At 47.3% G+C, this 14519-nt stretch overlaps 1 protein-coding gene across 6 annotated transcripts in view; it reads right to left on the bottom strand.

Annotated features, from left to right (window-relative positions):
* Window positions 1-561: 561 nt before the first annotated feature.
* The window catches only part of NDST4 (N-deacetylase and N-sulfotransferase 4), a 106738-nt gene continuing 92780 nt past the window's right edge, over window positions 562-14519 (bottom strand). For 5 of the 6 annotated variants that reach the window (XM_038135684.1, XM_038135683.1, XM_038135680.1 and 2 more), the window contains 9 exons: window positions 11723-11905; window positions 10852-10948; window positions 10625-10748; window positions 9574-9748; window positions 8500-8670; window positions 7098-7207; window positions 4224-4326; window positions 3459-3985; window positions 565-1212 (listed from right to left, as the gene is read on the bottom strand). In XM_038135684.1, the coding sequence (XP_037991612.1) occupies window positions 3866-3985; window positions 4224-4326; window positions 7098-7207; window positions 8500-8670; window positions 9574-9748; window positions 10625-10748; window positions 10852-10948; window positions 11723-11905 (1083 nt within the window). In that variant the 3' untranslated portion in view covers window positions 565-1212; window positions 3459-3865. Of the gene's footprint in view, window positions 1213-3458; window positions 3986-4223; window positions 4327-7097; window positions 7208-8499; window positions 8671-9573; window positions 9749-10624; window positions 10749-10851; window positions 10949-11722; window positions 11906-14519 lie in introns of all 6 variants that reach the window. The other variant, XM_038135685.1, reaches the window with a different exon arrangement.

Genomic DNA, 14519 nt, shown 5'->3' with positions numbered 1-14519 from the left:
GAAAATGTATCTACAACCATGAGGCAGACTTTGAAAAAAAAAAGACAAAACTTGTGGTGAGATATCTGCAATGTCATTTCTACTTTGCTCAATGATAGAAGCTCTCGGGAGGTGGAATTTGTTATTCTGGAAGGTTTGTAGAAAGAATCCTCGACTCTGATATGATCTAACCTCATCCTGATACAGATCAGTCAAACAAATGAATATTTTATAATAAAAAAGAGAAGCATTATGAGATTTTAGGGAGGGAAAAAAAGCTGTCTCATAGTTCTGAGTACACAGTTTGAGGAATTTGCAACAGCTGGAATCAGGGCCTTTTATTATTCCTCGAATGGAGCAGAAGGAAATTATTTTTAATTAGGGCAAGAGCTTGCTTGGGGCTGCATGTCCCTCTTCTGTGGGGTGCTGAGAGGCCAGACTTTGGGAGGGCAGGCCCAGAAATGGGTGTAACAGATACTGAAGGGTCAGGTGTGCCTGCATCCACGTGCCCTGCCTGGGAGGAAGAGGAGGAGGAGGAGGAGGTCAGTGGCACTGCCAGGAAATCCCAGGTTTTTGGGGCTGCTGTGCTGAGGGCAGGTGGAAGCCTCGGGGAGATGCTGAGGCAGGAGGAGCTGGGAAGGTGCACGGTTTGAAATACATGGCAGAAGCTGTTGAAGGGCAGATTTTGGCTCAGGAAAGGGGAAGGAGGGTTTCAGGAATGAAGCAAAGCTGTCTCTGTAATACACCACCAGAAGTGTTTATTCTGTGGCAGTGAGAAGAACCCAACATCAGCTGTGTGCACATCAATTATTCAAAACAATTCCAGCAAGTACAGCCCTTGACCGCCCTCACCACCCCCACCCCCACAACAAAAATACTTTGAGTGATCAAAATTTATTTTAATTCCTTCTGCTTCAACACCAAGTATTTGTTCAACTGGATTTGTTGTCGTCACATGGGAGGGAAAAGAAAAAGTTTTAAAAAAAAGAGCTTGGGCAAGACAGTGAAGTTTTTCCTCAGCTCTATCAACAGGATGTCCTTTGTTCTGAAATACTACAGAAATCATAGTAAGTCTTATAAAAGTTATCCAGTCACTGGAGCACCGAACACTTCAGAATCTGTGTTGCTTGCAAATCCTTACTTCTTTCTGGCAGCTTTTCTAGAGAGGAGAGTGATGGAGGAATTGAGTCCGTGGGCAGGTCCACACCTTTGCAGTCACACTAAAAGGATGAACTGCAAGCACAGAAAGAGAAATAAAGACAGTGTAAGAAATGTTGTCTGACAGGGAAATTCCTGTCCCACGAACACAGAATTATGTAAAAGAAAAACCCCAAACTTAGCCTTATTTAAGTACAAGAAAATCAGTACAAGAAAATCAGCCATGTGGTCACTGCTGATTTATGTCCCTGAGCTGCACCTGCTTGACACAGATGTCACACACTCATATTCCTGTTAGAAACATCCACTTTAAGCCCACGATGAACATAATTTATTACTGATGGGAACTAAATGAGCAGTTGATGTCTCCCTTTTGGGTGGCCCAGCAGAGCACCCCACACCCCGATGGTTCAGGGGATGAAAGATCCCCCATGTCCCTGCCCCAAAATGGGGAGGGCGGGGGAAGGAAGAGGAGCAAACACTCAGCTCTGGATTCTGTATTCAGGACACATCCCCACTGCCTCATTATCACATCAGAGAGCCTGGACCCATCCGCGCTTTCATTACACAACCGCTTCCTCCCCCAAGAATTTCTAATTCCGCCATTTTAATTTGTTTTGGGGACTCTTGGCAGCCCGCTCCCCTATCAGAGAGGAAATTTGGTTTATTAGACAACATCTCGGAGCAGTTAATCCTGCAACTTTATTTTAGTCCTTCAGAGGTCAATGCATAATTTAGAGGGGTTTGGATTCCGGTCTGATTGCTTCTCGCTCAAAAGACAACCTCAATTACAGGAGCTCAGCTTTCCGAGGGCCAAAGCTCTGCTTTCATCATCAACTCTGCTGCCACGGGCCCTGACTCCCGTGCCTGGCCCACAGGGTCACATCCTGGAACCCTCATTTCCAGGGCAGTGGGAGCAAACTGCAGCTGCAGCCCCCCTGCAGCAGTGTGTGAAACTCTGACTGAATTACAGCCTGCAGCATGTGAAGGATGGGAATCCCGTGGCTTGCAGACAGGAAAAAAAGGACCAACACGATCTTTCCCAGCCACAGCCCTCTTGCCATCAATAATTGTTTCATTTTTGCTGCCTTTGCTTTGCTGGTCTGTAAGAATGCCAGCAGTGATGTGGTCATTGACATGAGAAGGCATAAAAAGCAAAGGAGATTGTTTCCAGACAGTTCACAAAGGCTCCTCTGTCACACGGTGGGGCAGAGAAATTCTGCGCTGGTGGGTCCTGTTACAAGTGGAGGGAGTGAAACTTGGAAATAATGTTATTTCATCTTTGTGACACATAAAGAAGTCAATTCAAATGTCAGTTCTCAGTGGAGCACGAGATCTCTTGGAAACATGAGGCCCATTAAAACTTAAAAAATAACAGTGAGGTATAAAAATCTCAGGTGGATTTTCAGGACTTGGTCCCATTACACAGCTGAGAGTTGGAGAGACAGACTTCTTTCTAAATAAAAAGCAAAGAACAAGAAATAATTTTCTGTATTCTCTAGTGTTTGTCTCATTTCCTTGAAAAGTTCCTGAAACCAGTGTCATGTTTATTCAGCTTTTATTCAAGAGTGAGGCAGTCCTCTTTTAATTAAAGCTGAGCCAATTTTAATGCATTTTAAGAGCTATAATTCGATCAAATGCTCCATTTAGATACTCTACTCTGACCAAGCCTTACTTATCCAAAGCTCTCATTACTCCAGTCATCTGTGGTGTTGCCAGTGCTCTCTCTAAGATAGGGAAGTGTGAGTTTCTATGTCCCACACAAATACATGAGTTTACCACTTCCAGATGTGAGGAACGACCTCCACACAGCACAAGCAGGGAGTTTCTGCCCTGCCTTGCTGACCTTGCCCCCACAGCTCTGAGAACCAAGCACAGTTCATGTCATATTTTTGGTAAACCACCCTTGCATTTCCCTGTGGGCACAAGAAGCAGATATTTAAAACTAAGTGCGTGTCTGGTCTGGAGATACGCAAGGCAGAGATATTCGGGAATGAAGATACGTATGTCACACATGTGTATGTCATATACAGTGTCCATGCTTGTCCTTTCAACTCCGTAAAAGTCTACAGGAAGTGTTTGTGCTTCAGCAGGCTGCTTTGCGTCCAGAACATTGAAAAAGGTAATTAAAGTTATTTTTCTGCACCAGCTTGCAGGCCGAGACCCCAAATGACTCACCCAGTGTCTGAAGGCTTCAGAGCCGCAGCAGGCAGAAGCCGAGCTGTCGGTATCAGGCTACCGGCAGCGCACCGCGGCACGGCCCGCCGGGAATTGGAGAGGATGCGCGAACAAAAGCGGGAAAAGCCCAGCGCATGACCAACCTCCCAGTCCAGCGAGAGACGTTCCCATCCTTTGCCCGTGTCCTGACAGACTGCAGTTTGTCCAAGCGGTGTCCGTCCGTCCCACGCAGGGTTTCCGGGGCTCGCCGGAGCAGGGAGCGGCGAGGCTCGGCGCGGCTCCCGCTCTGGATTCCCGCAGGGGGTGCCGCGGGCGCCGTGCGCTTTCCCGGGAGCCGGCAAAAGGGCTCGGCGCCGCTCCGCGGGCAGCACGGGCATACCGACACCCGTCGGGCTCGGGTTTGGGGCTTTTCTACTTATTCTCTTGCGGTTTGTCCGGTTTCGCTGGGAAGAGCGGGGTCCGTGAGGTCCTGTCCTGACGATGCCGAGTGAGCCGGAGGAGCGGGGGGGTCTGAGCGGGCAGGAAGGCGCCTGGCCGGGTGCCCCCGGTGCTACCTGACCTTCTGCAGCTCCTGCCGCAGCCAGGAGGGCAGCGGCTGGCCCAGCCTGTGCAGCAGCTTGGACAGCTCCACGTTGTGCTCTCGGTAGTAGCTCGACAGAAACGCTCGGGACTGAGGGGGGAGAAACAAACCCAGGTCAGGTTAAAGGAAACGCACCCCGCAGGAAAATGTGCTCTGATCCCACAGAGGGCTCTCACAGGGGGAACTCAATGCCCTCTCTTTCAAAGCTCGAGCTTCTGATTTTTAAAAACATCAACCCAATGAAAATGCAACACAGAAAGCAATAATCAGTGCATTTATTGAGGGTCAGTATTGAAACTGCTCCCATAAATTTCTGAAAAGCCCTTACCTCTTGGTCCATTGGTGGGTATTTCCGACCTTTGCTTTTCCCCAGGCACTTTGTTTTCCCTCCTTCCAATAACTGGCACCAGAAGCCTTTCTGTGGGTCAAACCTGTGGAGGATCATATATTTTAGGAGACCTTGCTACAGAAACATCTCCTGGCTACTCAGATATCAGTGTTAGCCGGCAATTAGTGCTGCACACATCTCTCTAGATGACTGGAATTCTGAGGACAGAATGGGCAACCTGTGTCAACTCTGGGGATTCATTTTTCCCCGCAAATATGCCTTGTAAGTGCCTAAAAGGCAGCAAGTTTTTCCCACTGTGCTTGACCTGCACTGGGTAATTTTTGTTGTCCTTGTCCAGCGCACAGGGCGATGTGCAGGTCTCCTAAGGAAGTGCTGGCTGGGTGCTGATGATTTAACCTGCCTGAAGAAGAAGCCAGCTGCTCCCTATCACTGCATCCAAATACCATTTTCCTTCCTAGGACAGCATTGTAGCATAAACACTGTCTTAGCAGCCTTATCTGAAATGTGCAATTTGATTGTGATGTCTGAAACGCGGAGATAGAAGAGGTTCAGATGAAGGCTTGGAAAGGCGCTCGCTGAGGAACGAACGGCTCGCGGCACCGAGTTCGGAATTTACTGCTGTGGGACTCGCGGCAGGCATAAAACATCCAAACACTGCGCGCTCCTGCTGCTCAGCAGATGTTTGAGAAGGATGGAGGATAATTGGCCGGAGCACAGAGTTAATTAGTTACACACCACCTTTCTGCCCCTGCTCTGTCCCTACGACACGGACGCACCTGCAATTTGCTGCCGTGCAGAAGTGAGTGAATTTCAGGAGAAGGGTGAACCTTCTCCATGGGTTTTTTTCTTGCCCAGCCTATTAATGCAGCCTGACCTTTGTTTCCTAAATTGCCTCTGTAGCTGTATCAATTAAAAACAAATAAATCATTGATTAAATGGGTATATTGATGATAGATTCATTCCTGCCTTGGCCTTTCCCATCTGCTCCTTGCATGGTGAAGTGCTTTAGCTGCCTTGCATTAATTTCCCAAGAGGAGCGGCAACACGGTGTGCTGGGTAAAAGGGAAACTGCAAAACTATGCCCCAAACAATGTTCCTGCCTCACAAGAAGCTTATTCAACATTATGAAAAGGATGTGCAAATTTGGGAAGGGGAAAAGAGGGTGAGGCAGTTCGGCTGAATTCAACCCTCTGTGTTCAGAAATCACAGCACTCTCACGGCTTCTGTGAACGTAATCGGTCACAGTGGAGGTATTTATTTTAAAATAGTGATAGCCCTAAGGCTAAAGCTACAGGGGAGCATTTTAGAGCTGTCAGCAGAAATCCTTGGAGGCCTGGTTATCTTCTCTGCCCTGCAGAGTAAGCCTGGGGGAGAGGCAGGGTGTTGGGAAGGCAGTACCTGATGCCAGAGGCAGGGAATGCCTGCGAGGGCAGAGCCAAGCAATGCCACCATGAGGATCTTCCTCTCGCTCTCTGAGAGAATGCAGCAGCCCTCCAAGGGAGAGCATTTTCCTGAGCACAGTCCTCTCATCTTCCTCGAGCCCTGCCTCTGCGTCCCCTCTGCTCCCCTCCCATGGCTCCCTTCTGCCTGGGCTGATTTTACTCTCGGGCAAGACTTTCACACAATTACTCAGGGTGATGGACTTGTTGCTCCGTGCTGTTCACAGGACTGGGTCCTTAGGCTGCTTCCTGACACCTTTACGAATGTGTGCTGTGCAGTTGTTAGGCAGTAATGACTAGGAACAATCCTGTGCAATCCTCTCCCCTTTGACAAGCCCTGCCAGAAAGCAGCCACACACTTTAATGCATTTTCCCTTTCTGTCCCAAATCTGTGCAGAAGTGAGGGCTTCCACAGCACATTTGCATTCCTGATGCCTCTGCACAGGGAGTGCATAATTTTATGGATCTGTTTACAATCCATTTTTCCGTCCAAACCAGTATGAGCGGCCAAATTTCTTCCTGCTGTGCGACTCCACTGACTTTAATTTAGTTCCAGCAAGGAAGATGTATGTCTGTGGGTGTGGATTTTAAAAACCCAGCAGAAGGCACTGCAGATGTGCAGTTGTGAGTTGTTCAAACATCAATAGCTCAGCTCTGTGATCAGACTCCTCCTCCCCTCCAACCTCTCTGGAAACCAGCGACTTAAAAAATTGCATTCTGAAATCCAAAATTCTTCCTCTAGAAAAAGGTTTTGGCAGAGCAACTTCCTTAAGCAGCGCAGTCTGACTTTGAACCTGTGATATAAATGAGCTGAAGCCTGCCAGGGGAGGAAACATTAAATGGTAATTGCAAGCAGAGAGGAGCAGCGTGGGGCAGCTGCGAAGCCTGTGGTTATGCTTCCCTCAGGACCGGCCTGCAGGGAAGGTGAAGCAGAGGCTTTGCTTCTTCCCACTCCCCCCGCTGGCTCAGGGGCTCGGAAAAGCATTGCCAGGCCTCCCAGGCCACGGATATCCCAGGGCTGGAGCTGTGAGGAGGTGGTGCTCCTCACACAGAGAGGCTCAGGGCAAAAGCTTCTTACCATTTTCTGCTGGACTAAGAGGGGGGAGAGGAATTCAGCCCACTGCCACCCTTGCAGGACTCTCAGCTGCACGTGGAAACCCAGACGGGAAAATGGGATTAGGGAACGAGTGCTTCTCACCCAACCTCTGCCATCAGGTTCCTTCAGAATGATAAACCCAAACTTTCCACACCTGACACTGCAGGCTTCAGCTCCTGGAGACTGATGGAGGAGAACCCCAGGCTTCTCCAACTTATTGTTGTCCTGACGTGCTTGTAATTAATAATTAAGGGATCCTGGCGGGAGAGGATGTACCCGGGAATCCCACGGGGCAGATAAGAAAAGGAATACACTCACGTTAGGGCTTCAGAGTAATTGTAATGAGGAGAGACTCCCAGAAACTTCTGCACTTCATCCATCACAGTGGCAGGGTCACTTCTCAGCTGCTGTCCATCAATAATGAGCAACTGCAGGGGTAAATATGGCACTGATTTGGAAACAGGACTAGGGTTAACCAAAAAAAAAGGCTTTATTTCACTTCTGTGACAACCTGGATTTAAATTAGCTTTAAATGACCTTGTACAGTGCTAAAACCATTCATGTGGATGAACTCCTTTTTAGGTTTACTTTTTACTTTACTGAGTTGGATTTACATAGGTGGGCACCTTGTAACTCCGTGTGTGGACCTTGCTCAAATGCAGGAGTTAAACCTCCCCAGCCAAACCTGACACTCAGACAATTCTGAGAAGAAGAGACAAGGAAAGGATGTAAAATATTGTTGAGGTTTATGATGTGTCTGTGGGAAATCTTGAAGGGAGAAGGCAGCAGCTCCAGGTGAGGGCAGAGGAGGAACTCAGGGAACAGGGCATGGGATGCTCAGCACCCTCTGCATGCTCAGAGGACATCTCCCCCTCCTTTGGAGGAAAAAGTTGGGATGAGGTGGGTGAGGAGGAGACGTGGCCTGTTTGCTCCCAGGGCAATGCTGCCCTTGCTGCCAGCTCGGCAGCTCTGGCAGGACTCCCTCCCCATTTATGAAAGAGTGGAAAGGCCAGAGAGGAAAGAAGGAAGTAAATGACTGAGATTTTCTCCCTTTTCCTGGAAATGGGATTGACCTCCTTCTCTGTAGTACAGCTGAGGCTGTATCAAAAGAAAAATGAGGATTGCAAGAAGACAGAGCTTCTAGTTCTTTTTGTTGTTTGTTTTGTGGGTTTTTTTCCCCAGGTCCCTGACAAAGTAGGCGAGGCGAGGCTCTGCCTCCTTTCAGCAGCATTCTGTCCCACCAGAGCAGTGTCCGGGGATCTTTGCTCATGAGAGAGCCTCTTCCAGCTTTGTCTGACAGGAGCTACAGACATGAACTGTGACCATGTCCTTGGATGAAGAGCGCCCATGCATGCACTTGGCAGTACTAAAATGTTTGCTTTAGGTTATTTTATTTTTATTACTTCAACAATGGAAATATTCTTTAGATCTATGCACGTAGGTAAATTTTTCGTGGCAAAGGTTATAAAAGACAATTCAGTAAAATACCTGAAGGAAGAAGGGCCAAAAGAAGGAATCTATGCTCCAGCCCTGAGAAAGGCCAATTCCATCTGAGGATCAAAGACATGTGAGGCTTTCTACGATGGGGACTGAGCGGGGAGCAGGATGAAATTTCCATTTAGAAAAAGCCCACAGCGTCTGCCGCCGCAGCTGCGGCTCTCCCGGGGCACAGCAGCCTCGGAGGCGCTTTGGGCTCGCTGAGCGGGGCGGGCTCCCTTACCTGGGAGGGCGGGAAGTGCGAGAGCCACCTGTGGATGTGCAGCGCGTACCAGCCGGGCGCCAGGCAGCGCCTCTGCAGCGCCCGCAGCTCCGGCGGCGCCCGGGGGCCGCTGTTGATGACCTCGTAAAAGTTGAACCTCAGGGCAGCGGGGTCCTCGTGGGAGCGCTGGTGCTGCGGGGAGATGAGGAAACACGCACCACAAGGATGCTGGAGACGAAGCCCGAAATCTCACAAATCTTACAAATCGCTGCTTTACTGCTTTGCCTTGGCAGCTGTAAAGGCGCCGGTGGACCCGGGTGCAAACTGCAGCCCTGGCCGTGCTTTGTTCCTTGCAGAACTTTCTGGCAGGATCAGAAATGATGCATTTCATGCTATTCCAGTGTTATTAACCCGGGTCTATTTTAACACTGCATTCAGTGTTTCCTTTATGCTATGCCTACATCATTTTTCACAAGCATGCTTATACATTTCCCTAAAAATAGAATTTTCAAAGAGTGCAGATTTTGTTACGGAAGGGTGTGGGCTCAGTAAAAGGCAAGGAAGAGCATCCTGGAGTCTCCTGGGCAAAACAACAGGCTTGCTTTTGTAAGGAGAGAAAAAAGCCAGTGTCTCCAGTCACAGCTCTTTTTACCTCCTTGGAAACTTCAGGAGACCCTGGGTCCCTGTGTGCACCGCTGCACTCTGCTGAGCTGACACGCTGGGGGAAGGGAAGTGGGGCCAGACCCTCAGCATCCCGAGCTCTGATTCCCTGGCTTGGCCACACTCCTCTTCCCTGCGCATCTCCCTGGGCACGGAGCAGTGCTCTCCCTCTCTGCCCTGTCAGCTGTAATGGAGATTAAACTGTTTGCTCCCAGCCGGTGGCAGCTCTGTGCTGGGAACTTTCATCATTCCTGACACCGGTGTCCAGGTGCCAACTGCAGAAGCTGGCATCCAGCACCCTCCTGCTTCCACCGGGTGCCAAGGCTGTGCCATAACTCCCATTACTCGCTCAAGGACACAGATTGCCACTGATGCCAGCCCTCATCCCCTGCCAGCGGCTCCACTGTGCATTCCTCGGGGCCAAGAATTCCCTACCTGGTACCAGGAGTACGCGCGGTCCGACGGGTCGATGAGGATGGTGATGATCTTGGCCTTGGGGATGAGGGCAGCAGCTCTCCTGGGAGCTTCCTCAGAATGGAAATAGTTGGCACTTTTCTCAAATAGGAGGTCGGTGGTGGCGTTGGAAGGAGCGGGGAAGAATTCCATGTACCTTGGAGGGGAAGAGACTTGTCAGAACAAGCAGCAGCACAACGGGGTCGTGGCCCTGTGCTTCCCATCTCATGGGGGGTGAGAAGGTGAATTTTCAGACATAATTCTCAAGAAGCAAAATTGAATTTTTTCAGCTCAGCCCAGACTGGAGTAATGGGAATGCATCTTGGCTCTTAGGTGGTGCTGGTAATAGCTAAAGCCCTCATGAAGTCTGGTAATTAGGTTTTTCCTGTGATGGATGGGATTTTTGCTAATAACTGCAGTGTCAAAGGGATATCTTTCACTAGTTTGGAGTGAGTTCAGTTTTAGCTGCAGAAAAAAGATGGGAAAAGCTTCAAAATGTCAACATTTAATGTCAACATTTAAATGTCAAACTGTTTAATTTTAACATTGTTGAAGTACTTCATTTTGGAACTGACACATCTTTGCTTTTGGATGCTTTCAGAATGCATGATTTGAATTTTGGCTTTGAATGGTCTTTTCCATTTAAAACTGATTGGATGGGTCCTCGTGAAGAGATAAATGGAACCTCACTTCATGAAAAGCCACTTTGGAAGGAGCAGAGTTTAAGTCAGTGCTGCTACAACTATGACAAGACAGAGATGTTATTCAGCATGAAGGCAGAACTCGTGACAGAACTGCCTCTTGCATTCATTTGTGTGAAAACTCAGAAAATGCTTACTGTAATGTCTAAACAAAATTAGGGGCTTGATTAAATGTCCCATCATTACCAATTAGATTCTCTTTCCATCTGATCATTCCCAGCATAACGAATTCATCCAGTAATTAAGGCGGTGTCACACCCGCTCCTGGAATTGTTCCACTGTGATTTTCCACGTATTAAGAATGAACACCTCGTTTTTGCCATTCTTCTTACCAGTCAATTCCCTTGTGGTAGTTGTTGCCGTTGAAGAATTGAACTTCCTCAAAAGTTTTTGGACTGGGGAGATTGCTGATAATGGAAGGATGCATCAGAAGGAATAAATAAAGGGCTGTTGTTCCTATGACGACAAAAAGAGATGCCGTTAGGAAATATTAAAAAAAATTTAAAAATCACCTTTGACTTTGTAGAAACTTATTAAAAGCTCTCCTTGTGCTCCTTACCTGTTTTCTGGGGTCCTATCACCAGGAATTTGGGCAGGTGGTCGCAAGTTTTGTCTCTGGACCAAATATCCCTGTGTCGCCTATCGTCACACGGGTTCTGAAGGACAAAAGGTGGTTGTGGCCGTCACACTGGTGCATCCGAAATCCTTGCAGGGTCTCAGTGTTCTGCACTAATGCCAGAGCCCTACACTGAGCAGCAAAATCCCACAGTGTGTGTACAATGGTTCAATGGTTTTGAATGACTGAGGACAAGGTTCAGCCATTAGCAGCAAAGAAAAAGAAGGAAAAAAAAAAAAGATTGGAACACTGATTTAATCACGTTTCCATTTGAGGTTCAAATGGAAGCCTCTGAATAGCCTGGAGGCATTACTTTTTGAGCTGTCAGAGTGGTTTCGGATGCATGGGGCTTAGTGCCAATTTTAATTTACGTGAGAATGCAAAAGGGAAGGACAAAATAGAAATGTGGGATATTATTCATCTCCTTATCTTTCTACTACCTATGAATGCAAAATAAAAACCTGTGAACAAAAGGCCCCGCAGAAGAGGTTGGGAATGGCTGCTCTTCAAAGCAGTTATCATACAGATGCTGCTTTTGCATAGGTAACAGAGGATACACTTTGCTGGTGAATAAAATTAACAAAATACAGTGGAGAAAATTGTCAGCTGAACGGAATTGCTGCAGCCCAGTGGAAATATTATTGATTTATACCTTCCTTGTAGCTGGGCCAAAAATAATAGTGGCAGGTACATGTAACCATAAAATTACAGCATTGAGCTCACATTCCCATGCTCAAAAAAGGCTTTTCAGAGGAAAAGATGCTCGTTCCAACGAGCGGATTGCAGCTGGAGGAGGAAGAGGAGGTGACCTTACCTGCCAGAGGGGGTCTGTCTGCTCCGGGAAGAGCTGGAAGTACTTGTGAGCCAACTGCATGGGGGGCAGCGTCTGCAGCCTCAGGTTTGTGGAGCTCTTGACAAAGCTGGCAAGGTTGGCAAAGGTGTAGAGGCCCAGGCGGTCGTTCCCGTAGTTGGACAGGTGGGTCATGAAAATGCTGATCTGGGGGCAAGAGGAGCCTTTCAGGCATGGCACATCCAAAATCCAATGTGCTGCCTGCCCCCGGTGCTGGCTGGTTTGCCTAGAATAGCATGGCTGTAAGTAGGGGAATAAATTCTGACACAGAAACGCTTCCAGGCTTCATGAAGGATGGCATCTCAGCTAAGGATCTCTGTCTTTATTTTCTCCTTAAAGCTGATATAACTTCTGTCTTTTTATCAGCCTTTACGTGGCCACTGCCTTGTAGATCTCATGATTTATTTCGGAGGGATAAAGAGAGTTTATAAGAACCATGTGACAGATGTGTTCCCCAGCATTTTATTTCCACGAGGTGATCAAACTCAGCTTTGTGGCTGTTTTGCCTGTAGATTGTCATTATTTACTTTTATGAAGATGGCACCAAACTGAATGTTGTCACTTGGCTGTTCTAGTCCGTGCAGTGGGCTGAGCACGGATGGACTGACAGTGAAGTTGCATTACAGCTGCAGGCAGATTTGGGGGACTGAAGCACCTCATTCTGAACAAATTAGTTATCAACAGGGAGGACACCTGATTCCCAGGTAAACGGTGTGCTTTGCAGAGGGATAATTGTGCCCAGGTGAGCCTCGGCTGGGATAATTAGGAATGGGGAGGAGTTTATAAGGTCATGTGCAAGGTGCTAGGGAAGTGGTTGTAGGAAAGCATCTGTCCCTTTCTCCTTTGAAGGCTGATTCAGGAGTCATGTTCAGGTCAGTGCATTTTGAGTTTTTAAATTCAAAACTATTTGAATTGGTGTGCTGGAGGGCTGCTGGGTGTGGTTTGAGTGATGCCTTGTCCACTCCAGGCTTGGGGGACAGTGTATATGCAGCATTCCTTTGGAGCCTGGGTCAAATATGCTGGAGACATGCTCTAAAGTGCCTGCGTGTGTGTCTCAGGAAGGTTTTTAGCAGTGATCCACCTGCAAGGAAAGCTTTCCCTCCTGCAGGTTCCTGCTCTGTTGTTCCTGGCACATCAGGGGATGAGAAGCCAGCAGCTTCCCACTCTCACTCTCTTGCTGTGCCAAGGTGGTGCTTCTTCAACCACTAGCCCCAGTGCTTGACAATGTGTCCATTAGTTTGTTAAATTATTAACAAGGCTTTTAGTGCTCCTCCAAGGGGGAGACAGATGGAGCTTAGGAGAAAGTGTCCCTCATGGCTCTTCTGCAGTGGGATTGCATTCTGCACACTTTATGCCACAAAAGGTAATTTTTTCTTCCCTTTTGTTCTGCTTCGGGCCTTGGCTAAGCAGAGCTTGGAAGCTGTACAAGTTTTTTTTTCTGTGGACTGATTTGGTGGATTCCAGAGCCTGTGTGTTTTATGATCCCAAGTATTTGACATAAACAGAGTGAATCTTAAAATTGCTCTGAACTTGCTGCATGTCTCTAAGTACTACCCCAGAAACCATGAGGAAGGTAATAAATCATTCCCTCCTCACACAATAAACCCCAGCCAACACATACAGATCCTTGCTAGTTCAACTCCTACAAATGTAACAAGTTCTTCCTGCAAACTGTTTTAAAGTTATGAAAAGGAAAACACTTGTAGGAAATGCTGCTGCAGAATATCACCTTGTTTCTGGAGCTTTTGTTTGATGAGTGCTAAAGGGTCTGCCAATGGCATTTCATGTTATTGCACCAAATGAAGTATGCAAGTAAATCTGCATGCTCTTTCTGCTTTGTTTACACTTGAAAATGGATGAGATGGTTTTGATGTTAACATGTACTTGTAGGAGATGAGTATTAGCTTATTCTAGGAGTTTCATTATGCTGCAAACCAATTTAAAAGATCCCGTTAATCACTCCTCATGGAGTCAAAAGATCATGGACATTTCTTTTGACTTCTTTTGCTCCAGTGGTTTTTTTGGAAGTGAAAAAAAAAAACAACCAGATGTGATGCATTATTCATGGAGTAAAATGGGATTTAATTCTTTGCCATCTACCTCCAAATCACTGGGGATGGAAGGTGATGGGTTTTAACTGTTCACTTTTAGAGCGTGGATGATAGCAGATTGTTTGCAAACTAATGGCAGGACCTTCACACCATTTCCCAGTGTGGTTTTTGTTTCTAGGGCTATTTCACATCACTTACATCTAAAATTTAGATACACTGTGCTTTCTCTGTATGGAATATTTGTATATGCAGGCTTGTGTGATATAGGAAATTAAACCTACAGTAGCTAGTAGAGAGAAACAAAGGGCTTTATAAAAAATATTTCAATATAAACCAGTGCCTTGAAACTGCATTCTGTATGCAGAGTACAGAGTTTGTGTGCTTGCTCTGCATGCAGAGCCCTATTGATGCAGAATAAAGGGCTTTTTTTCCTTCTGTAGCTGCCAAACTTAGTACTGCTTTAGCTAGAAGTACTTGGTTTTGGGCAAAGATTAGCCACCTGCCTCTGGAGGGCACAGCTGAAGTGCCACACAGTCTTAGGGATGGCAATCCTGTGTTGGGAATAAAAGATTGGCTGATTCCTTTCTGTTTATATGTGAAACTCTCCCTATCCATCGATCAAGCGCTTGCAATGAAAAAAATCCATTAGGAAACCTAGGTTTAAATGTGTTCCACCTCATCCTCTCAGCCACTACACAATTAAATAGGAT

The sequence above is a fragment of the Motacilla alba genome, chromosome 4 (assembly GCF_015832195.1).
Source record: "Motacilla alba alba isolate MOTALB_02 chromosome 4, Motacilla_alba_V1.0_pri, whole genome shotgun sequence".
In the NCBI taxonomy this organism is placed as follows: domain Eukaryota; kingdom Metazoa; phylum Chordata; class Aves; order Passeriformes; family Motacillidae; genus Motacilla; species Motacilla alba.
Note: the sequence above shows the minus strand (reverse complement) of the source record. Positions and strands in the feature narration are given on the sequence as shown.